At 39.9% G+C, this 24,382-nt stretch overlaps 1 protein-coding gene across 1 annotated transcript in view; it reads left to right on the top strand.

The window, feature by feature from the left end:
- The window catches only part of EPHA3 (EPH receptor A3), a 214,504-nt gene that overhangs the window by 144,602 nt on the left and 45,520 nt on the right, over nt 1-24,382 (top strand). The window contains exons 6-9 of the mRNA XM_010567654.1: nt 11,375-11,499; nt 18,195-18,357; nt 20,727-20,829; nt 21,293-21,360. Coding sequence (XP_010565956.1) covers nt 11,375-11,499; nt 18,195-18,357; nt 20,727-20,829; nt 21,293-21,360 — 459 coding nt within the window. The remainder of the gene's footprint in view (nt 1-11,374; nt 11,500-18,194; nt 18,358-20,726; nt 20,830-21,292; nt 21,361-24,382) is intronic.

The following is a 24,382-nucleotide window of genomic DNA, read 5'->3' as shown; positions in this document are numbered from 1 at the left end:
CTAGAGATGCCGATCTTTTCCTAGTAACTATAGAAAGTGATTATGCTCCTCAATTAAGTGCCAAAAAATGCCTAAAGCTGAGTTTTGGTCCCCCCACAACTCAGTTGTGCACTTGTAGAACGTTGATTCCTTTCCCTGGATGGCTCTTTTCATATAGGAAGCTTTAACGAGAATAACCACCCCTGGATCCAAACCGAGGCATCTATGCACAGCTATAGTACAAAGAATAACAAAAAACTAGATATACCCTATATCATCTCAGGCTTCCCCAGGAGAGCAGTAGTCTGATTATCAGGAGTATCCTCCTTTTATCTTTTGTATTTCTAAAATCCACAAAGCAGAACAATTCATGTAGCCTGTTTAATCATCTTGCTTAATCGTTTAACCCACGCATGAAGAGGTGTAGGAAAACAGATGACTGCAATAGTAGCTGTGCATGTGCACCTATGTGTGGCAGTATCAGGTCTGGAAGTTGACTCCGTAATCCATTTTTCTCTCTCATTTTTTTTCTGGATTAATCAATAACAATTTGATAAAAACATATCAACCATATATTTTTTTCTGGTGTAAACACATGGCCCAGTCTGTTACATTCATTGAGTCCAATTTATTTTCACTCCTGTCTCTTTCTTAAATGTATTAGCTGTTGTTTTGAAACACAGAAGGGATACATTTGTTTAAGGAGGAGGTAACCGATAGGGCACTACAGAGTTTTTGCAAGGGGCCAGAATGAAAATTGTTCAAAAAAGCTTGAGAACAAAACTGACCACTAGGTACAGCAATTAGGATCGTTGGAAGGAGAGTCTTAAGGGGTAGAAGTAGCTGGTTTGTAACGTCTTGATCTACATGTGTCATTTGCAGATTGAGATCGAAAATTTCAAGCCATCCTGTAGTTTCAGCTTGGAGGATAAACATTAAAATGGAGAAAGAATCAGTAAAATTTTCAGTGCCATTGTAAGCAAGGACTCACTTAGCTCCCAGCAAAAGTTGTTAAAACCTCCTCAGAAGTACAATTTTATTTGCCTTAAATCTGTGGCTTCAAAGGAATAAATTTGACACCAAGTTGAGCACCAAGCTTTATTTCAATATATGTCTTTGATTACTTGCAGGAACTGTGATGCTATTTTATGCATTCAGCCTTTGTTCTGTTAAGCTAGACTGCATTGTCTTCAGCAACTCACAAACAATGTGTAATGCTCCCCGTTTAAATAAAATCCATATTTAGGAAGGGTTGTGTGCACTTTAAAATCTATATCCTGAGACAGGTCCCTTAAGTAGATCTATCTTCTAAGAGAGACAATTTGAGAAAGCCACAGATGTTTGGTGCATGATATATTTCTTTCTTTCCCTATGGTCCTTATAAAAAGGACAAGAAGATAGACTTATTAAAAGTGAGCTAATGACATGATGTAGGGAGTCTCTGGTTCACTGACTGTTATTACAGCTGTGCCCCATTACGTACTGAATACCTAGGACATGCTTGTTTTTTTGAATGACATTTATCTTTTGAGTTTCAAACATTCCTGGCATAAATAAAGATTTTACGCTTTTCAAATGTGTTTTACAGTTCAGCCCAGAGGCTATTCAAGGATCATTTTAACTCAATAAAACTCCTCCTTTAGGGATATAAAAGGGAAGTGTTTTAACAATGTCACTCCATGCATAGCCTCTTACTAGCTGGAGACGTTCTGCCTGCGAAGCCTTTGATCCCTTTTCCCCTGAATGTCAAGGAAGCTCTGCCGAGGCTTCAAAGTCTGTGACATACATTGGTCTCTTCTGTGCGCACAGTCCTCATGTGAACGCTCGTGACCTTAGAGAAAGTTCGCAGGTGAAGTTTGTGGCTCAGCCAGCGTTTTTCACTTCCAATGCTTTTACCTACCTTTTCCAGAGGTCATAGTGAAGTTTGTAGTCAGCGATCAGTGGAGAATGGTTTTCGCTACTGTTTCTATTTCAGTCTTTAACATGAGGCTGCGTGTGGATTCTCATTTAATATCTTGGTTTGGTAAAACAGTAAAAATAAAGCAATGTAGGTAAACAGGGTGCTTAGTGCTCAGTTAAATAATATTCCTTAGACTTCTGGCTCACTTTCCCTTATCTGAGCTAGCATTCTCAGTAATCACTGAGGGAAATAGTCCGTGTTCCTCTTGATCATGAACAAAGCTATCAACTTCCCTTGCTTCTTGAAGCTAGTCTGTCTAGACAATTTGCAGGCTGGGGACAGCTGGGAAAAAAATGTTACTTGTTTCTTTGGGTTTGGGGACTGTTCTTGTCAATGGGAGTTATCTATGTAATAATTATTTTTTAAAGGCATTTTAATATAAAACCAAATTATAGTTTCAAAGTTACGCACCCCTGCATGCTACAGTCTTCACATACATGAAGCTTTGGTTTTACTCAGACCAACTACATAAGCTGATCTGAGCCTGTGGATGTGTCATCCTGCTCATGAAGACAGGTACCCCCTGAAGCCAGCCTTGTTCTGAAAATTAAAGGCTTTGCTTCTTCTCGCTAGTTCCATCTTCCCACAGTTGCGAAGTGAGCGTCCTTGGAATTTGTAAGCTTGACACCAGAAATCCCTCAAGGAGCTTATATTTGTTTGTTTCTTTTGACTTTTCTTGCACTGTCTAATTCTACAGCAGAATACATATGAAAGAGTTTTCTTTCTAGCATTCCTTCGAGTAAACAATGCTTATATATATATATATAAAGAGAAACTGTTTAAAACCAAACAAAAATAAAAGTTCAATCACCCCAAAATCCAAAAGAAAGTGAAAGGAGATGTGATCACCTTTCGAGTCTGTTCCATTGGAGAGCCTCCTGTCCTGGTTAACCTTTGCAAAAGCGATTGGTCCAAAGCCATTTGTGAAACTACCAAAGAATGTCAGGGCAAGAAGTTTTAGAAATACTGTTTCCCTTCACAGTGTTTTCTGACAAGGTTGAAAAGACTCTGATGGAACTTACTGGCAGACCGGTTCAGGAACTTTTGGTGATGACTTAAAAGGAGAGAGATACTTTATATCATAAATTACTTACCTGAGGGCAATGGTCTTCTTCAGTTTTGGATAATGGCATTTCTAGAGATGCTTCTTCAGTATACTTCTTAAATTATGAATGGGATTTTTCTGGTTGAGGTAATAACTAAACTTTCACAGAAAGGGAAAGCCTACTCGATGCCTGACAGTTGATGTTATGAGCATGGTGAATAAATTCTTCATTCTGAAAACTCCACACCAGGAAGCCTGAGGCTCTAATGTCTTATAAAGTAAGGTAACAAAGGGGAAGGGAAAGCAAAACTGTTTATTTTAAACTGATACGGTCTTAAACACATTCAGTGAAAAATACAAAGTGTTGTGAAGCTCCCACCATCACCATCTAAAACAGCGAACAGAAAGAATAACATTTGTGTTATGAGTACCTTTGGGCTGAATCCTTATGAAAGCATATATGGCATTTGTCTTCTCTCTGAAATAACAGCTGTGAACGCCATGGCACCGTAATTTTCAGTTTCTGAAGCGAGTGCCTTGTGCAGCCTGATAATTCCCAAATGGACATGGCGTTTCCGTGATTTATTACACACGTGTTAAACATATGAGCAAGTCTAACATTTTGTTTGCTCTGTGGAAGGCATTTGCTATCTTTTTTAATAAAAAGAGGGAGAAATGAGAACATGAATGTGCAACACTTAATGAAGTTTGCTTTTAATTTAGCATTTATTTGTAAGAGTGAGAAATGAGCTCTGCTAATCACTTGTCCAGTGACAGCTGCTGCCCAGAGGGTTGCCTTTCTCCCCATTTGAGAGCGAAATCAAGCAGCTGCCTTTTAGCACAATTCCTGCTGAAGCTTCTTGTTTTCCCCTTTCCAGTTCCCTGCCGCCTTTTCTTCACGGCACCTGTGCAATGCCCACAGCCGCTCCGGAGTCTGTGACCGCAGGCTGGAGTCCGCCAGCTTCCGGATGCATTTGGGTACTTCTGCCGTAATGCAGGCAATCATCTATTAAAATAACCATGAACAAGTCAGTCTTTAAAATGTTTTGTCCTTTTTCTGGGAGAAACATACACAGCTCCCACAGACAGCTCGCTTTCATCCAGACTTAGCCTGCTTCTATTTGTCCTTAAAGTTTTGTCCTACTTCTTTCCTTCCACGTTTTGATGTGTGCAAATGCCCAGATCTTGATAGCCCTCTCCCAGAAACTGGGAACCTTTTCGCCCACTTCTTTGTGATTGCATCCTGCTAGGATCCAGGCTAGGTGGCTAGGCTCCCTGGTGACATGAAAGGACAGGGAAGGTGCGTTGCATTCTGGCTGACAGTCACCTAACGATTTTACAGAATCAGATGACATTTTACAGCCCAAGTCATAAAAATATATTGAGCCTGCTTCAGCTCAAGGAAGAGGTGCAGGAGCACAAACACAAGTACTGTGCTAGTTTAACTACGTGTCCTGGAGATTAAAGGGCAAAGGCCTGTGTCTGCAGGCGCAGTGAAGAGGTGGGTAATTGTATCTGGAAGAGGAGCATGTAGGGTTTAGCGGGTTTCCAAAGAGTTGTTAAAGTGTAACTGCTTCCTCCTCCTCCTCCTCCTCCCTCCTGGGAGGCACCTGGGGAACCCAGCGCTGACTGAGGCTTCTTGGAATGTGCCTGTGGGATCAGCCTTGCTTCAGCACAACCGCCTGGAGGGAGGCAGCGCCTTTCACTGCGCTTAACAGGGAAAGTAAATAGTAATGCAGTCAGAGAAGGCTTAAAATAGTGCAACTCTTGCTTTCTGTGAGCAGGCTTCTATAATAAACCCCTTGGATGTTTAATCCACAGACTAGATGTTGGAGATGTAAAGGATCCAAGGGCAAGCGTAGCAGTTCTTACAGAGTGTCGTGGTTTAACCCCAGCCAGCAACTAAGCACCACGCAGCCGCTCACTCACTCCCCCCCCCATCCAGTGGGATGGGGGAGAAAATTGGGAGAAGAAGTAAAACTCGAGGGTTGAGATAAGAACGGTTTAATAGAACAGAAAAGAAGAAATTAATAATGATAACGATAACACTAATAAAATGACAACAGTAGTAATAAAAGGATTGGAACGTACAAATGATGCGCAGGGCAATTGCTCACCACCCGCCGACCGACACCCAGCCAGTCCCCGAGCGGCGATTCCCCGCCCCACTTCCCAGTTTATATACGAGATGTGACGTCCCATGGTCTGGAATACACCGTTGGCCACTTTGGGTCAGGTGCCCTGGCTGTGTCCTGTGCCAACTTCTTGTGCCCCTCCAGCTTTCTCGCTGGCTGGGCATGAGAAGCTGAAAAATCCTTGACTATGGTCTAAACACTACTGAGCAACAACTGAAAACATCAGTGTTATCAACATTCTTCACATAGTGAACTCAAAACATAGCACTGTACCAGCTACTAGGAAGACAATTAACTCTATCCCAGCTGAAACCAGGACAAGAGAGCATGTTAACGTGATCGTGTCATGGAGATGTGATGTCATTACACTGATTTGCGAGTCAGTAGTTAGGACTCTGTCACAAATTGAATGCTGGTTGGTAGTGGAAGGGTTGAATAAACCTGGAGGTAGGAAGGCTGATTCACAAAACCCCAGAAGTTGGGTGGTTGTTCCGTGGGTGAAATGTGTACGTACAGTGTTATGAGCAGTGCCAGACCGAGCTGTGCGTGGGCAGCTGATGCTTGCACCGGGGTAAGTTCTCGCCTGTATCCTGACTCTGTGGATGTGACTCCAGTTTTCTAGACAAACTGCCTCTAAGCGAGAGATCAGTTTGTTCACTCCAACATTGGTATTTCCACTTTGACTTGTACGAGAGCTTTGTGGTTTGGACACTGGTCCTCTAAGACTTACAGCTTTGGGTCCCAGTGGATCCTACTCTCAGAGGCTGCAGATTTAATTTTCAGATTATGATCTTTATTTACTGCTCTTGTTCCACATTACCTCCTAGGGGCATCACAGACATTAAAGAAAATTTATACATTATATCAGATGAGAGTATTATGATTAGATAATAAAATCATCAGTTTTCTGAAGAAAGAAAAAGGAACAAACCTTCCATTTATTCAGCAGTGTGGAGGAGGTTGCAATTTGGGTAATACAGTCAGTTCTGCTGGCTCAGATATGTTCTTGAGCACCATCTTTCAGCACAGCTTGGAATATTTTACTTTCTGATGCTGATAGCTGGTTGTAAGCAAAAGCTGGAAGCGAGCAGGCCATGGTCATTTTGGAATGAAATCCTTTCCTAAAATTTAATTTGTGATCTAGAGACCTAAGCAAGAAACAACAGGACTCTAAATGTTTCAGCAGTTGTACACACATGGCTTCTCAAAGCTAATACTGAGTTCTCCCTGTCACAGGACAGGGAATTTTCTTCCAGTGTATATATATACATCTGTAAGCCAGTCACATATGAAAATAATAATCAAGGAATAAGGAAAAAGTCAATAAGGAGATTTATATACAGCTGCTATTAAACTGGAGGAAAACAAATGATCTGTTGGGGTCAGTTTCTCTGGGAAATCAATTTGAGCAGAGTTTTATTGTCGTCTCTGCTAGATCCTTCATGTTATTTGCTTACACCTTTAATAGTCATGACTGAGGAGGTTTTTACACTTGTGAGTTTAAGCTCCCTGGATCATTGTGTTTGTTACCTTTTCAACATCCACATTCCCAGTTGTCACAAATGCTACCTAACAACATTGAGCGCTCAAAGTACATTTCCCCTTGTAACTCTAGGGAGTTTTGAATGTTCATATTAACTGCTTAAACTAGTCATAAACCAGTTAGATTGTAGTACCAGACAAATAGTAACCATCTGATGCATAAAAATGCCTCTATATGCATTGCATGTGACCATTGAGACTAAACCTCTTAATGCATGGCCACACAAGTCTAAAGTTAATTATAAAAAAACCCAACTCTTATTCAGTGAAGAAGTTAAGAGTACTAATACGTTAATCAAAACACCAATAAAAAGTAAATACATAGATGTATACAAGCCACAGGATTTATCAAAAAATGGCTGAAATGGTGTGTATTCAACTTTTTAGTCTAAAAAAGCACTCTCCTCAAGTTCTACCTTGAAATGTATGTTTTCTAAATAATAAATTAGTTTAACCTAATTTTGTGTTGCTATTGATGCCTTAATATAATTTTAAAAACTTCCATTTATCCTAAAAAGCTTCACAATGTGTCATTATTTGCTAACCCATGGTGCAAATTTTTTTTTGTCAGTGGGAGCTGCAGACATTTAAAATAGCTGTTCTAGCATTCTGTTGTTGCACAATCTAACTGTCTTTTAAGAAAGGAAAATCCTGGAACTGCAATGAAAAAACGGCTATTCTAAATATGAAGTACTTCTCTTCCTTTTTGTAGCCTGATTTTTAATTTAGTCTCATCCTATTATAGTTCTTTAATGGTTTTCAGGAAACAGGAAGCTCTTGGTTCTCTCTTCCTCATACAGAAGACTAAAGACTATGTGCATTGCTGCTTATGGTGATGTCTTCGTTGTTTAATGGTGTATAATGTTAACGTCCTTTAACAGTGGTTTCTCCCTTTTCTGGATTTTCATACTCTTCAAAGTAAGTAGTAAAATACAGTAACTGAGCTGCTCTGGTGAGAAGGAAGGATTAGTTGAGTTACAAAATGGAAATAAAGGCTGACTTCTGCTTAGACACTATTCAGAACACAGTTCAGAAGTTTTGATTTATTACATTGTAGTCTAGGGATGCATACAAAAAGATATTCATTCCATGGTCCAAATGTCAAGTTATTCCTCCCAATTGCACCCCGGCCCTGAGCTGGGGCCATAGGCACCTCTGTTGCCATATGACTGTCCTTGTGCAGGACAATACAGACTTGCAGGTTACCTTAACTCTTACTGTATCTTAAATTCATTGATTGCAGTAGATTTAAGCGTAAACTTAGAAGTTGTTGGAACAAGATGTTTTCTTACATTAGGGCTCAAGGACTTCTAACACTTTTCAAACCCACCTAACAGGTATAGCAGGAAAAAAAAAAAAAAGATTGCATTAAGATTTAAAACTTTAACAGTCCAGCATCTTGCAGACCAGAAAGGAAAGGTTATGCCACGTGCTGTGCTGGTAGTTTTTTCCTTGTATCTCATCTCAGTCAAACCATCGTATCTCACCCTGGTCAAACCGAAGCGTGGCGCGTGTTCATCAGTCGATCCCGTGTGTTAGTAGAGGAGTCGGTTCTGGACGTGGGCAAAGAAAGAATTTAGTAAATAGAGGGAGAGACGTCAGTTGTGCAGGGCAGCAGGCGCAGCAGAAGAGCCGGCCACCTCTGTCTCTCTGCAAGGGCTCTGCAAGGCTGGCTGTCGGGGATGCTCGCTTCAAGGTTTAGCCTTGCTCCCCTCCGCTCCACTTTTTGCAGAAGGAGGGTCCCGGTGCTGGAATCGTCCCAGGAGCAGCACAGTTCGGTCTGACCTGTGCTTCGAAGAGCTGTAAGCCTGACGTCGTGCCGGGAGAGGAGCTGCTGGAAGAGGGTCTTGTGAGGGCCGTCCTCTCCGGGGCTCTGTTTGGTCAATAGAAACATAGAGCCAGATCACAGTCAGCTGTTGCCTGTAAAGTCCGTTGTGAACACACAGAGATAGTGGGAACATTGTGAAATCTATACCTAGATTTTGAGTCTTTATTTTTAACATCCTGTGTTAAAAATTAAAATTGTTACAAATCCGTATCTTCCCCTCTGAGCATAAATAGTGCGGTTTATCCTCTAGAAATAAATAGTTGACCGCTGAAATGTCTGAAGGCACTGTTCCTTTATGCGCTGAAGATTAATGCCTTAAAACTAGGTAACTTTTGTAATCCACGTAGTTAGGATAAGATGGTGATTTAAACAGATTTGGAATACGTAATTTCCATAGCTGAGAGGTTCAGTAGCTGTTGGAGCGGCCTGGCATGCAGCACTGTGTTGCAGAACTCAGATGTGTTCTGTGCGTGGGATTAAAGGTGCCCGAAACTTTGTGTTCCCCATGATTATCCACCTCCCCTCCGTTTACCCGTGAGGTGGGATGCTGTCTCTTCCAGACACTCTGTATGTGCAATTTCTGAGCAGCTTTGGGAACCCTAGGGATTAGAAAAGGTATATGAATGTTTTATAATGTTATTGATAACTGCAGAGCAGACACTTTTCTAATGAACTGCTGTGAGATAAGTTACTGCTAGCATCTGCAGAGATGTGTGTAAATGAGCTCAAAATAATTAATACTGTGTTAGAAGAAAGCTTTTTTTTAAAGCACATCTGTATTGGAGCATATAAGATTATTTCAGCCTGCCCTGAGAATGTGTTATAGCACAAATTACCATAATTTATTAGGGGAAAAGCCATTTCTGTTAATCATATATTAATTATTCATAAAATCTGTATTAATGTTACCTTAATGGGAAGCGTTACCAGCTGGGGTACTGGGCTTGGCAATCTATTCACATACAAAAAAAGATTAATAGCTTGACTTAAAAAGAAGACATAAAAATGACTTACAAGAGCATAAAAGCAGCAAGCATGGGTATATGAGTTAACGTAGAGCTGGCTACGGTAGAGCAGTCCAGCCAGCTAACCACTTTGTATTTTGGCTCCAGCACTGGTTTGTGCCTGGGTGGAATTCAAGTGGAATTACTGAAGGATGTTCATTACAAACCAGTCCTGTATACCTTGCCCTAATGTTCTTCAGCAAGCCTGGATCTGGTGAGTCTGAGTAAAACAGAAAGAGACTGTTTCCCATTCTACTTAAAAAAAACCCAACAAACAAACAAACTTCCCCATAAACCCAAACACAAACAACAATAAAGAAACCCCCAACCTCCAAAATCTGATTTCGGTAATTTAAATTCAGGATAAATTCTTCCTGCTGAGGGGGGAAGGGGGGGGGAGGATTTTTGCAATTTTTTAATCTTCTCAGAAAGCTATTGTGAACCATGTGACATGTGAAAATGCTGCTCGGAGGATGTGTTTCAGCCCAGAATGGATGTGGAAGTGTGTATATATGTATGTGCTTGTGTGGGTGTACGTAGCTTTCTAGATGCTCTACTCAATTAAAGGAGGATGCCAACATTTAGATTATGACTCAAGACTAGAAGGTATGTTTTGATGGAAGTTTAGCAAAATCAAACACAGAACAAATTTTCCAAAATTTATTTCAATTAAACCTTCTTTTATTCTGGCTTTTGAAATTTCTCTTGCAGGAATGAAAACCCAAACAGAAAGGGCACTGGCTAATGCATGCAAATGTGTAATGCCTGTAAAGTGCAACTAGTTTTATATGGACAGTAAAAGCTTCACAGGATTCAGCTGAAATTAAATTGTTTAGATCAGCTAGAGCCTTTTTATTAGGATAGCACAATGTTGAACTTATAAACACATTTTTTTACATGTTAAGAGAAAAGGCTGTTTATTGGTAAAAGATTTTTTTAAAAATGACAGTTACAATCTTTAATGTGTGATCTGTAAGCTGTCATCTGATGAATTTTGGCCAAAGCCATGGAAGAGAAGGATTTGGAGTGGGAAGCCAACCCTAAAGAAACAGAAAAAATAATTTAAAAAATGGCATAGCTTTCAGTGAGTCCAGGAAACCTAGCCCTGGTCTTGGAACAACGTGTAGAGCTGGGTGGTCTAAAGCTGAACTGATGTACAAGAATCTTGGGTAATTATGATTTTTTTCTGTACGTTAATAGTACTTCCAAGTTTTGGGTGATGGGTGAGTCTGTGGCATGCAATCAATTGTCATGCCTAGCTGATTAATACAGATCAGAAATGAGGTTATTTTGCAGTTTAGTTTTTTTTCTTCAAACTTCATTTTCAAAGAAATGTGGTAAAGGAGAAGAGTATATGGGAGCAATTTGTATCTGGAGAGCTTACCAAATAATGTTACAAAAGAGGCTGTATTCTGCAGTGTGCTGATGGTTATTACTAGTCGTGGATACCAGGACCTCCTCGTACGTAATCTATCCCAGCGTCATTTTACACGTGCATATGAAAATGTTATCGGAGTTCTTCAGAGTCTGGTAATGATAATACTTCAGCATTATAACAAATAGGTAGTACTGTTATTTTGTTCTCTATTTTAGTATAGCAAATGTATTTCATTGCTTACACTGTAGTAGCAGATCGAAACCATCTGCTGTCTTGCCACTGGTCTGCCAGTCTAACAGAAAATCTCAGCTCATTTTCCTTGAGGCCAGGATGCTTTAAGGCATGTGTACTAGGACTATAATCCAGCTGCTGAATGTTGATACAAGTCCAGACCTATGCTCGTGAGTCTTTTAAATGGAAACAATACTCTTTGCCAAGGATTGGAACAGAGATAAACTCAGTTTACTTTTCTCTCTTCCCTCCTCCCCCCATGCCCCTTACAGCTCCGTCCCCCATCACAGTCATAAGGAAAGACAGGACATCCAGGAACAGCGTGTCTCTGTCTTGGCAAGAACCCGAACATCCGAATGGGATCATCTTGGACTACGAGGTCAAATACTATGAAAAGGTGGGAAGAAAGATTGAAGGGGACGTTTGTAATGAAATTATTGCATCTTGTCTATGTAAAGTATTCAGAGACACCCTTGTTCACTCCCTGTCTGCCTCAATGACACCAAGTGTTGAAACTGTTCAATTTTGGGGAAGGAGAACATTATGAAAATATAAAGTGAAATTGTTGTGTTGTCTACCAAGTTCATCCCCAAACACATCAGAACAAATACAGAAAGTAATGCAGACAAGCTGTAGTACTATTTTTTTCTTTCCTTGAGTACAGTTTACTGCTTACTCAGTTCTGTTATCCTGTCAGTGTTCATACATTTATTTGCCAGCATCCATGTTTTGGTGCTTCCCTGTGGCACAAGCACCTTTTACATAAAAATTATTTGGAAAAGAGATGGGCAATCCTTTTAGTGACTGGTTTACACCATGGAAGTTCCCACTTTCCATGAATAACTGAATTCTTCATAAATTTTATGTAAATAACTACAAATCAAAGAAAATCTGCCATTAAATAGGTTCTGCTTTATATTGACATTTTCTTGTATTTCCAGCCATTCTACATCATATATGGATCTGTATTTAGGGAAAAAAAAAAATCTTCATAACATAATGGGGTTTTTTTAGTAAATCTTACTGGTAGAATTGAAAAGACCGTAAAATGTTGTGAAGATTGTGAAGAGCGGTATTAGCCATTTTTAGATTGGACAGAGAGACTTTTTGATAGAATGTACTGCTACTGAAGTTGACAAACTTTGCAAAAATGTCAGAAATAATGATTTAACTTAGCATTTACTGATGCTGCTCATATCTAGAAATCAGGCTTATATTTCATACGTACCAGGGAAGACGCGGTGTCAATATCCACTTCAAAGCCGCGGTTAAAAAGGCTCTACAGGTATTCAGTTAATCTTTAGAAAGTTTTCTCCTGGAGCTTACCAATGGGACAAGGTGGTGTTCATAGTCCACGCCTGATCTGCAGCTAAAGAATGGGGGTTGGGAAGTTGGGGTTGTATTCGGAAAAGATTTCTCCCAAATTAATGTCATCTGATTTTGGGTGGGGTTTTTTGGTGAGCACTTGAACCTTTCAAAGAACTTGGTAAAAATCTGAACATACGTAGTACTACTGATAAAAAGGGAAAAAGAAAGCTTCCTAAACATTTCAGTTCAGTCTCACCTTATAGAGCTGTAGCCTATAGACCTTCACTTTGGGTTTTTTCTGTTATTTCAACGGGGACAGGATCAAGTCCAGATCCTGGTCTTGAGAAGTAAAAGAGAACCGGCGCATACATTAGATTGTTTTTATTTGTACATCCTCAGCACTGAAGGGATGCAGGAATTATTTAGGCTCTCTTGCTTCCAATGTTTTTGAAGAACAGAAAACAGATACTGCCTTTTAGTAAGGCTTGGAAGAGCTATTTACCTCACAAAGAGCCTACGCCTGAAAGAATCCCAGAACTGCAGCCTGTTTTGCACAGGCCAGGTTATTTATCTGCATGATTAACCTGTGCTTCATTTGAGACCTACGTGGCTGCTCTTGCTGCCGTTGGCCGTATCTTTGTTTCCCAAGGGCTGCGGCAGCCCCGTCGCGGCTCCCCCTCCAGTCCCCCCGCGTGGAAGCCCTTGCCTGGGGGGCTCTGCGCAAGTACCGCGGGGTGTAACACCGCGGGGTGCGGGGTGTAACACCGCGGCTGCGTTGCACGTCACGGCGGTAGGGCCATCTCTCTGGTTTTAGTTGCTCCAGAGGGAGAGAATTTTTCCACCTGTGTGCATTTAGTTCATTTTAGTTGAGCAGCTGAGAAGTTTTCTTTCTGTATTTGTCTTTTTGCAGTGTTTTGATCATCACTGAAATTGGCCTGTTTATTCAGGAAAATTGTCACCTTCCAGTACTCAGTCTTGCATAGACTGAGCTCGTGGCTGCTATTCCCACCGAGTATATCCAGTCCTTACAGAGCAACTGGTTGTCATACGACAGCTTCATGAGACAACCAGTCTTACGAGGCTGATCCTGCACATGTGTTCCTTCCCTCTGAAGTGTGTGATCAGGAGTTCATATGCACCAGACAGCTTTCTTAAACCAAAAAGCCAACTGCTTGACAATAGGAGCCAGACCATTTAGAGCAAACGGTTTTTAAAAAACAACCTTCTGACACCAGTGTTTTTAATGTGCGGTCTTGCAGCCCCTTGGGGAGTCAGAAGCCTGTTCCTCGGGGTTTATGAAAGGTAACTAAGAAAAGCAAATCTCTTGTCAGGAGGCTTTAATCCATTGCCCTTTTTAGGTCTGCAAATTGAAAAAGGTTGAAAACTACTACTCTGTACATGTTAAACTTACCTGAGGTCAGAGCAGCCCGTGCTGGACTGTTACTCTTCATCTCTTCTCCAAACACCTTTGGAAGATGCTGCTTTTCAGTCTGAGATCTCTAAGCAGCCCCTCTCCCCTCCTCTTTTGAAAAGAGAGCTTTCATTTTAAACTGGTGCAGTCCATTTGAATTTCTGCTTCAGAAATTGTCTTGGTTGTGCTCATCAAAAAACCCACTGCTGTTAAGTGGCAGCTGCTAGGAAATAAACCCTTCACAGTTAGCAGTCTGGGTATCATTCCTGACAAGTCGTACCTGATTGCTGGTAGATGATTTATGTTGAGCCATTCTTTTCCCTCCTGCTTGTTTTTACTTGCCATACCTTTTGTAATCTCTTAGAAATTAATAAATACAGCATTAATAGAGTAATACAGGTCAGCCCAATTCTGTCATACACCTTGTCCATGCAAATGTTTGTTGGTTTTTTTTTTCCTTTGTTAAGTTGTTCTTAAATTTCAAAGAATACATGATATTTATGGGCAACAGCATGGTACTGATATTCAGGATGTTAGAACAGATTTGGAATAAAAATAGAATGTCCTGTATGTAAATTATGATATCATGTAGTTTTTCTGATGCATTATTGGCATAAAGTATGTGGAAACTATTTATTTTCTGCAAGGGTAATTAATTAACCTGTTCAGGTTTTTTTTCACCAATGATTTCACTTGTGTAACCAAGAGATAATAGAGCTTTATGTGATGTTTCTAGAGAGATTAGGAGCTACAGTTTTGGGAAACTGTTTTAACTTTTTGGATTGAAACTGTGGGGTTTTAATGCATAACATCATGAACTGAGTGTGACAGTTTTTCAGACTCGCTGTTTGGAATAGAATTGTATTTTCTGTAAAAAGCTATAGGGCCTGGTTCTGAGGCCCCAGTTACTGTTTATTCAAAACGTTTAAAAGAAATAAAATCCTCTTTCAGAGGAATACTACATGGAACTTCTAGGCATTTATTTTATGGTAGGGCATAACATTTTATGTTAAGTTAATGGTACCAAATGACACCCCAGTTTAGTCCAGCTATATAATGCTGTACTGGATTTTAACTGTCTCGGCTGTCGAAGTGCACATATAACGAAAGTCAATTTTTTTTTTTCTTACACAAGCAGATACTTTGTTTCCTCCTTGTCTTTGCTCACATAATTATGTTTTCTGCAAGGAGTATCTTGTCATGCAAAAAAAAGCTGTCTCCTAAATACCACACACAAACTATTAATTGCTTCATTTAAATATGTGGCTTACAATTATGATAACTAAATCCCACACGCTTTATGAAGGTGAAGTCTGCTGCAAACAATGAGTGAAATTTAATTGCAGTCTCAATAAAACAGATTTGCCTTTTCCATCATTGAAGTTGTGTGCTCAGTAGACTGGTTAAAGCCAACAAATAAATAATGATATCTAGTTTGTGCTCTTTCTGAGGCTGAAAAAGTAAATACATGCAAATGCACTTAGTTGCTTTTAAACTCTTATTATTCTGGCTTTGAGGGTGGGTAGACCACACTTTTACTCCACAAGGTTTGTAGGAACTGTCGTATTGATGAACAGTTCACACCTGGCAATAAGGGGAAGCAGTATCGGGACTGTGGGTTCCTCCCAAAGATGTGTAGTCTGGTTTTGGCCTCTCAAATGTACATGCAGCTGATGGAGAAAATGTTCTTCCTCATACAATATAAACACTTAACTGTGCTTATCTGAAAAAGGACATACTGTTGACTCTCACTAGTACTGCCACTATAAATGTTAAATGTATCCAAAATATGTCTTTTGTAAAACATAGTTTAAAATTATAAAAGCTTATTTCAAATGAGACACTAAAGGTAGTGGGATTTGCTTCCCAGTAAAGACTGTGTCTGGTAAACTATGCAGAAATATTCAGGAAGAATATGCTTTGTGCATCCAAGCTCCTATTTATCATAGAACAGAGTGTTTGATTAAAGTTCTGCTTGGCAAAGACTGACTCTGCTTTTTGTATATTCCTTCTGCTTATGGCAGCTACAGTGCTGTGTTTCTGAAGTTTTACTTCATCTCCAAGAAAGATAAACTTGGGCTTTTATGTGGTGTTTCACTGATTTGATTACTAGTAACATAAAAAATGACTTACAAAATATGTGTGTAAAAAGCTTACCATAAACTAAGATACCATGACATCCTCCATACCATTGTTTTAAACGTTTATTTTCCAAGTTCCATTGCGGATTATTAACAGACAGGGCCGTGGCTATATTTTCCCTTGCACATACGTATCTGCACAAGAAGGAAATGTTTGCATTTCATAAAAGCAGCCTGAAGTGAGATCAAAATGAGTGTCCAGTCATAGCATACACAAAAGATTTTATGTCTTAAAGACAAGATTATTATGTCTTTGAATTTAAAATAGTTGCCTACATTCAACTGAATGATAAGGAAAGCCTGCAAATTATAATACTAGGCCTTTGTTAGTTCAAAAGTAAATAAATTTATGCAAACCTGTTAGCTCCTTAGAAATGTCTTCCTGTAGGTTTTCTCCCCTGAATTTATAACAGAAAACTTTTTCAGAGAAGTATCGGGAAACCGTGAGGAGGTGCGATGCTGGTTTCCTTTTTATTCTTAGTGTGAGATGAAAACAGGCTGTGGTAAACATTTTTATAGTCATTCTTTGAAGCCTAGGTCCAGCTCACCCTCTTTGAGGTTTTGATTCTGGATGATAACCTTTAGGCACAGGCTTAGCTGCCTGCTCTTTCTTTCTTTCTGTCTTTCTTTCACCCTTCACTGTGATTACTCACATGCATGATGTTGAATATTATGTGGAGATTCTGGCAATTTCCCTAGCTATGGTGTAAATGGTTCTGTTTCTCTCGATATCAAAGACTGCCAGGAACAGGGTAGTTAGGCTTCTGTAGCACCAAAGTGAACAGTTTATGTCAACCTACTAACAGAATAAACCTAACTTTCTTACTGCAGACAGCGCTGCAGAGCAAACAGGCTAAACTAGCTCTAGTCACGTGAACGTTTCACGTGAAGGTGAGGTGGCTTTGACAATGAATGCGTTGAGTATTTTCAAACTTCTGTACTTGTGCATTGGCACTCTAGTGTCGTTCAAAGTTAAAATGTCGGTACCTTGCAAGCTAATGCAATCCCATAAAACATAGTGGGAATTGGGTGAGATTGTTTGCATCAGACATACGTTAACTTAACTCAGTTTCTGCTTTCAACCAGGCAAAACTCAATGGGTTTAGTATATTTCAGAGTGTTCAAAGCAAAAGGGCAGCATATGAAATCCCCACCACCTCCAGAATAAAGAAGTTCATGGTTGGGAACCTAAACAACTGAGATTCTCACAGTTCCCCACATGTGTGGCTGCTGTCCAAGAGTTTTTCTGAGGCAGTTCCAGCTGCCATTTTTAGGAAGCTGAAAATGGTCTCTTGGTGCAGGATGGCTTTAGTAAAATAAGCAATACCTCAGGCTCCAAATGCATGCTTAAATTTTTAGGCTATGTGCTTACAGTGGGACTGAGGCATACTTTTATCAGAATTAGCTTTTTACACAGTGTGAAGTGTATCCAAACTTACTAAATTACAAAATGGTCCGTTCCTTATTTTATATAAAAAGTTGTTATGTCAGAAATATGTGACTGTTAAGCAGAGTGTGGTCGTGAGAGTATTATCTGTGCTGGATACACACCTTGGTCTTTAACAAAAAGCAGTAAGGAGCAAACATATTTCCATTCTGGCTAGTAAAGCCCAAGACTCATTCAGGAGCAAGTTCAGTGGGGTTTTGCCCAAACGAGGATGGACACATCAATCTCATGGGTTTTATAGCATAGTAGAAAACCAGTTATATTCGCCTGTTGGCAGAGCTGAGGTGAAGAGCCTAAGTGGAGTTTCTTTTCTGACTGTTACAAAGGTAAACGCTGTCTTGTAAAACACAAGGCAGTAAAAACTGAATCCTGCAATAGCTCTGCAGGGTTCTAAAATGTCTAAGCTGGCCTGTTACAACTTCCAGTTCAGTGCAGTAGGCAAATCTGGTTTATGATTTTAAATAACATTTTAATCTTCATTTTCTTGTATTACAGACTATGGACAAAATGATGCAAAGCCATATAATGAAATGTCGTATACTCAGCATGTCTAGTATTTGATTTACAGCACAAGGCCATAGAAGCTCTAACGATTTAGATTTCTTGCTAATCAAAAGGTTTTTAGCTGATTGAAAATGAATGGCTGTGCAAACATTTGTCAGGCTACAAATATTAAAAAAATACACTGGTGCTCTCCAGGTGATTTGTAGTAATTTCGTACTGACCACCTCTTGTTTCTGTTTTTTAGGGTGTGGTTTTAATCTGATAATTTCTCTTCCCAAAAGCAGGAACAAGAGACAAGCTATACTATTCTGAGAGCCAAAGGCACCAATGTTACCATCAGCGGCCTCAAACCTGATACCACCTACGTCTTCCAAATTCGAGCCCGAACTGCAGCTGGATATGGGACAAACAGCCGAAAGTTTGAATTTGAAACCAGTCCAGATTGTATGTATTTGCTCAAATGGTTTATACTGACATCGTGCCCAGTTTCTGACTGATTTGAATGGCTGCTTTCACGCCTTTTCTAGTTTAGTAAATGCAACTCATAACTATTTATGATGTGTCTTTCTGGGTAGCATTGCTATATAACTTTATATTTTATCATTAAACTTGAAACATGCTATAAAGAGTATACCATGACTATCACAGGTGGTATTTTCTTCCATTCCCTACCCGACCTCTGCCTCTTGCCAGAATCGATTCCTTGCTAGACCAGAGCTCCTGCCAAGGGAGGAAGTTTGATAGAAAAACAGATTCACAGCCTCGTGCTGTTCCAAGTTTGTGACCTGAACCCTATGGACTATAAACCCCTGCTCCTAGAGAATTAATATTATATTGGTCCATTATTCCTGTGGGTCAGCGTGTAATTCTCCACGCTACTGCAGAGCATTGCTGATGTCTCCTATGTAGCCTTGAGATGAAACTAATATGCACGGGCCAGGAAGGGTGGTCATTCAGCTGAGCAGCTGGTCAGGGAGTTAGGCTGTTTGGGTCCCTTCTCCTTTCTGTCACTACATTTCTGGGTGGCCTTGGGGAAGTTATTTACTGGTCTGGCACTCCATTTTTCTTTTCTCTAAAGCCTAGGTAATAGCATTATTTAACTGATGACCTTATAGGTATTCTTTACAAGTTCTGTTGTTATATCAGAAAGACTCTTAATAGAGCTCATAGTCTTAAATGTTACTTTCTCATCACTTGGTACTATATAGTAAGCCAGACCTGCTCTTTGCTAGAAGCTGAAAGTGGCTTAATGCATCAAAGAGTCAGCCTTTGCTTAGGTACCCAGTTACTGATGTAGACTGATGATGCATAATCAAAGACTGTTTGCTTTTTAGAAGGTCAGGCTTTCACAGGAGACTCGTATCTCCTGTTCAGAGTTATAACACAACTAAGGACTATAATTCTGATACTCTCTCATAAAGCTTATTCCTGTATTCATGATAAGGCTTGAGAACCCATGGTGTAAGAAGTGCTCTGCTAAAAGCAACCAATTTTCAACCAAAAAGAGTAGCATCAAGCCAAATGGTGTTTCACTTGGCATCCATGTCTTTTTGCGATATGTTATGTACTTCATCCCTCCTCCTTCCTCCCCCACCTCAGCTCTTATTCTGAAAAGCAAACAAGCTTCTTGTTTAAAAAAATAGTTATAAATCGCTGTTGTGGTGACATGCAGCTTTGGCATACTGGATGAAACTCCAACTAAAGACAGGACAAACAAGGACAGCAAGGAGAAAAAAACAGTTGGAGTGATAACAAATTTAATAATTTAGAGGTTAATGAGTTTTCTCTGCAAAGTACTATCAAAGAAAAAAAAAAAAAGTAGCTGTCCGAAAGTGTGGAAGGTGACAGGAGACAGTGGTGCACATCTCGATAACGAGCGTACACGTTATACAGAGAACAAATCACATAACTTTGTTCTTATTGCCAAGATACCATAACTACGCGAGTGCAATTGTAGGTCTGTAATAGGCAGAGGCTTCTTCCCAAGGGGAATGGTGTGACTCCAAGCAGGCATGTACACAAACTGTCTAATTTGTGGAGAGCAGGAGCGCTAGCTTTCAGCTCAGTTTGGACAGCTAACTTGAAGCGTAGTGCTGAGGAGCCTCATTCTGCCGTGCTTGGTGAAGTTCGACAGATGTCTGCTGAAGATTGTTCATAACGCCTAAGGTCTAAAGGTGTCCTGTCATAGTATAGCAGTCTAGTGCACCAAAGCTCCATGCTTAGGGACCGCAAGGAAGCATCCAACATAAGGCAGAAAATAGCCCTTCTTTTTCCTATAGACATCGATTAACCATGGATAGTCCTATCTGCTTCTGTGTGTCCCGCTTTTCACAACCTTCACGGGGATACCGTCAAGCTTAACTGGGAAGCTGAATTCATTAAAGCACTTCCCATCACACAGAAGCGAGAGTAAGGGTGATGATTACTGACTGGCTGGGATTGCTTGCCAAGGAAGAATTCCTTACTGACCATGACAAATAATATGTATGTCATGGTATGTATGTTTGTATTTACATATATGTTTATATGTAAGTATCAGTTTAACAGCAGTTACTGTAATCAGCAAGAGTAAAAATCAGCAGTAGCAGAAACAACTTTGGTAAATTGTCAAAGATGGCCAGAGTCTTTTGTTCTCTTCCCTTGTATGTATTTCTCTGATGAAAAACTACTTAGTAGATAAAATATTTGGCAGGAGACCAAATGCTGTGTAGTGATGACTTAATCTGTCTGTTCCCTGTGTGAGTGTCGATTGTGATGTAATCAATGTTATGTGTGGGGGGCGTTATTTATATATTTTTGTGTTAACTTTCCAGCATTCTCCATTTCCAGTGAGAATAGCCAGGTCGTAATGATTGCTATTTCAGCGGCAGTAGCCATTATTCTCCTCACAGTTGTGGTGTACGTCTTGATTGGGAGGTTAGTTTATCATCGGTTTTGCACATTTACTCCCACTTCCATTTCCCCGAGGGGCCTTGATGAGCATGGCAAATTGGGTGTCGTCAGGCAGTAGCATGGCTGGTTTGCGCCTTCTCCTTTGTCTGCTGCCCAGGAGCTCCGAATACTGCTTCATACTCGGTAATGAGCCCGCGAACGTTAGCAGCCCCAGTCATGCAGCAGTTGTTAAAAAATGCTATAAACACATTCTTAGGCAATTGTAAAATTAAACTGTAGGGGTCAAAAATCAACAAATCCTCTCATTAGCCAATTTCCTCAAATTCCCTGAGAACATAACATGCCTCTATAGGGCACAGAGAATGTAAATATCATTAAACTTTCAAACAGGCATTTAATTGTGGAGGGAAAACATTTTATTCTGTTTCCACCTGCAGCTAACATATAAAATTCTCTATATTAATTTTTTTTTCTCTGTTGCTTGTAGATTCTGTGGATACAAGAAGTCTAAACATGGCACTGATGAGAAAAGACTACATTTTGGGAATGGCCATTGTAAGTTACTGAAGCCTTTTAATGCTTCCAGATCTGTTGAATTCATTCCCTAGATAACTGGTATTTTTCAATTTAAAAAAAACCCAAAAGTCATACCTCACTTAAACCAAGGTGAAATTGGGAAGAGAATTATCTCTTCTCTTGTGGGTAAGGAGATTTTCCCCAAACAATTATTCTTTGTTTCAAATTCTTTCATCTGTGTTCAGGTTAGTAATGAGCAAAACATTGCCGTCTATGTTCAAACAATGCGTGTGGTTAGCAATATGATATTGATTCTGCTGTGCATTACTGAAATGCAGAGTGTAACTTCAACTTCCTCATTACCAGCTGTTTAAAGTCTAAGAAATTACTTTTTTTTTTTCCCAAAGCAAAATATAAAATCAATGAAATCTGTCTTGATGACTACTGGAAGGACTGTGAAAATTGCTTGCTTAACAGAGTTGACCCACTAACAATTTAGCTTGGAATTAGTCTAAGCATAGGCTGAAAAGTGATTTGGAGTAGTTTCTTAAATTAAGAATAACTACTAAACAAGTGTCTCTCAAATTAATGAGATTTTTAGATCCAGCTCTGTTTACAAACATGTTTTGTTGAAGTCCTGATTCCCCACTTGTAAGAATGAATATGTCTGTGCTTTCTTTGGGCCTCCTCGAGGACGAAGAAGAGAGCCTTTCTAATGACTTACGTTGTCTTTGTACCACAAAAATTGTATATAGTTAAGAATGTGAGATTTTGCTTATCCTGAGGAATCTGGGCTACTTTTGAAACATGTTCAAAAGCCAAACCAAAAGCCTGTCTATTTCTGATGTTTGCATACTGTTTTTAATAAGGCTTAATGGGACTTTATTCATGGCTACTGTGGGTCATTAGGCTGTGCCCTGTGAAAGGAGCAGTGTGGAGCAAGATCCCATCCAGGAGATGCTCAGGGGAAGAAGTGTTGATTTTCTGAGCCTGGGCTTGTGTTCTGGCTACCAGGAAGAAGTAGCTTGCTATGACCCATGGCTGGAGGAGAATGTCTTCCTGAAGTATTTCAGCTCCTCTCAGATCCTGGATCCTCTCTGCAGGGTGCATAACCCTGCAGCACTTTTCCACAGCAGAGGAGCTGTGGATCAGGAAGACTTGATCACGGTCAAAGCTCCATCCATACCCTCTTTAAAATAGAAATAAATTAGTTTTGGAGCAGGAGAAGCTGAGAGGAGAGGAAGGTGATAGTTTAACATTCATGATCAGAAGTAGGGGGGGCGTTCTTGGGTTTTTATCAGCGCATTTTGGATTTTTTTTCATCCTTACAGGACGAAGATAACACCCTTTATAAACACCGAGACTGGAAATTCCTTTTTTCCACCCACAGAATTCTTGGTGTCTAGTGAGCATGTTTTTAAAAAGAAGCAATAGTTTGTCTCTGAAGCTGTTTCAGCTCCAGATAAATATCCTGCTACACCATGTAAACCGTGTTGAACCATATATTTCTATTGCTTAGCATGTTGTAAGTCTAATGTACATGGGTTTTTTGCACACAACGCTGGCGCTGTACCATCTGCAAGAGAAGAGTTGTTGGTACCATAATCAGGTGCCTCCCCACCAAATAGAATTGAATTAACATTTTAATGAGGATTTACCTGCAGTAGTTGGAAATTAGAACTGCTTCCTAATCCCCATGACAATGGAGTGACTGTTCTCTGACTGTTCATATTATTATTATTTTAAGTTTGGAGCTCCTCCTTAGCTGCAGAGAGCCGTGAGCATGCATATCCACAACACGTGTGCTCCTTCCCCTGCACTGTCAGGGGATACACAAGCTGTAACAGTGGGTTTGCTTCGTGCAGCCCAACAACCACTAACCAACTAGTCTCAAAAAATCTGTACGGTTACATGTGGCCCATAGAATTAATGCTTCATCATCCAAATTTAATGAGGTTATAAAATAAAAGCAGCCAGTAAAAAAAGTGTCACAGACAAATAACAGGGCAAAATTTGCTCTCCTTACTCCCACACAAAGGAAAGTTGCAATCGCTATTCTTAAACATGTCAGTGCTGTTAAATTCCTGTGGATTAAATTGCTTTTAATTTGGCTTTAGATATTTATGTACTGTTTTCTGAGTAGTGCCATGCTGATTCACTGTGTAGTAAGAACAGAGCCAACCATGGACCTGGTACTTCTGTTAGAAATTCTTGAAAATGATTTCTTGATTTTGTAGATATTTATCTGTGTGGATTTGTATGCATGTATGTGTGTGGCTGTGGAAACTTTATTCTACTAACTTACAGTCTTTCTCAACGAATAAGAAAATTGCTCCTATGAACTAAAAAAAGATAAAGTAACTTCCATGGCTGTCGTAAACTTTCAGCATCTTAAATACAGCAGCTGGTTTATTTCAGTCAGTTTATTCTGAATTACTTTAAAAAAGGCTTCAGCCATGAACTATTCCCTGCAGCCTTATTACAAATCCTATAATATTACTTCAAAGGACCAAAAATGTTTCACCTCCTCAGATCCTCTCCCTTTGCCTTCTTCGGCTAGGCCCTTTTTATTTTTTTGCTACCTTGAGGGCAATTCATGCTGTTAAAATGAAAATGTAAATTATTATGTTTGCACAGAATGAGCTGTAAAGTAGTACAGCTTAACACATGTGCATGTGTTTATTATCTGTTTTTCATGACAGAACCCAGTTACTATACAGGCTGCCCTTAATTATTGGTGTGAAGGGATTATTCTCCTTGCAGTCACCATCACCTGATCTTGGGAACCTCTGGGGTCAGCATTAAAAATCTGCAGCCAAAAACCCCACAGTGCAGAAGCTTTTAATTGTTATTTTTATTGGGGGTATGAGGGAGCCTGTAATGTACATTCAGCATGGACGGAAAGGAGAATTTACAAGATTTTTAACCAACAGCAATATACAGCCAATTACTTTTTGTTTTACTTGCAAGTAATTCTGTAATCATCGGGCTCTTGAAGGAAACAGTCGGCATTTAATGCTGTGCACACGCAGCCCTTGTGTTAAGAGCATGGCTCTTAGTT

This window comes from Haliaeetus leucocephalus, unplaced genomic scaffold (assembly GCF_000737465.1).
Source record: "Haliaeetus leucocephalus isolate CR32 unplaced genomic scaffold, Haliaeetus_leucocephalus-4.0 Scaffold228, whole genome shotgun sequence".
In the NCBI taxonomy this organism is placed as follows: Eukaryota; Metazoa; Chordata; class Aves; order Accipitriformes; family Accipitridae; genus Haliaeetus; species Haliaeetus leucocephalus.
Note: the sequence above shows the minus strand (reverse complement) of the source record. Positions and strands in the feature narration are given on the sequence as shown.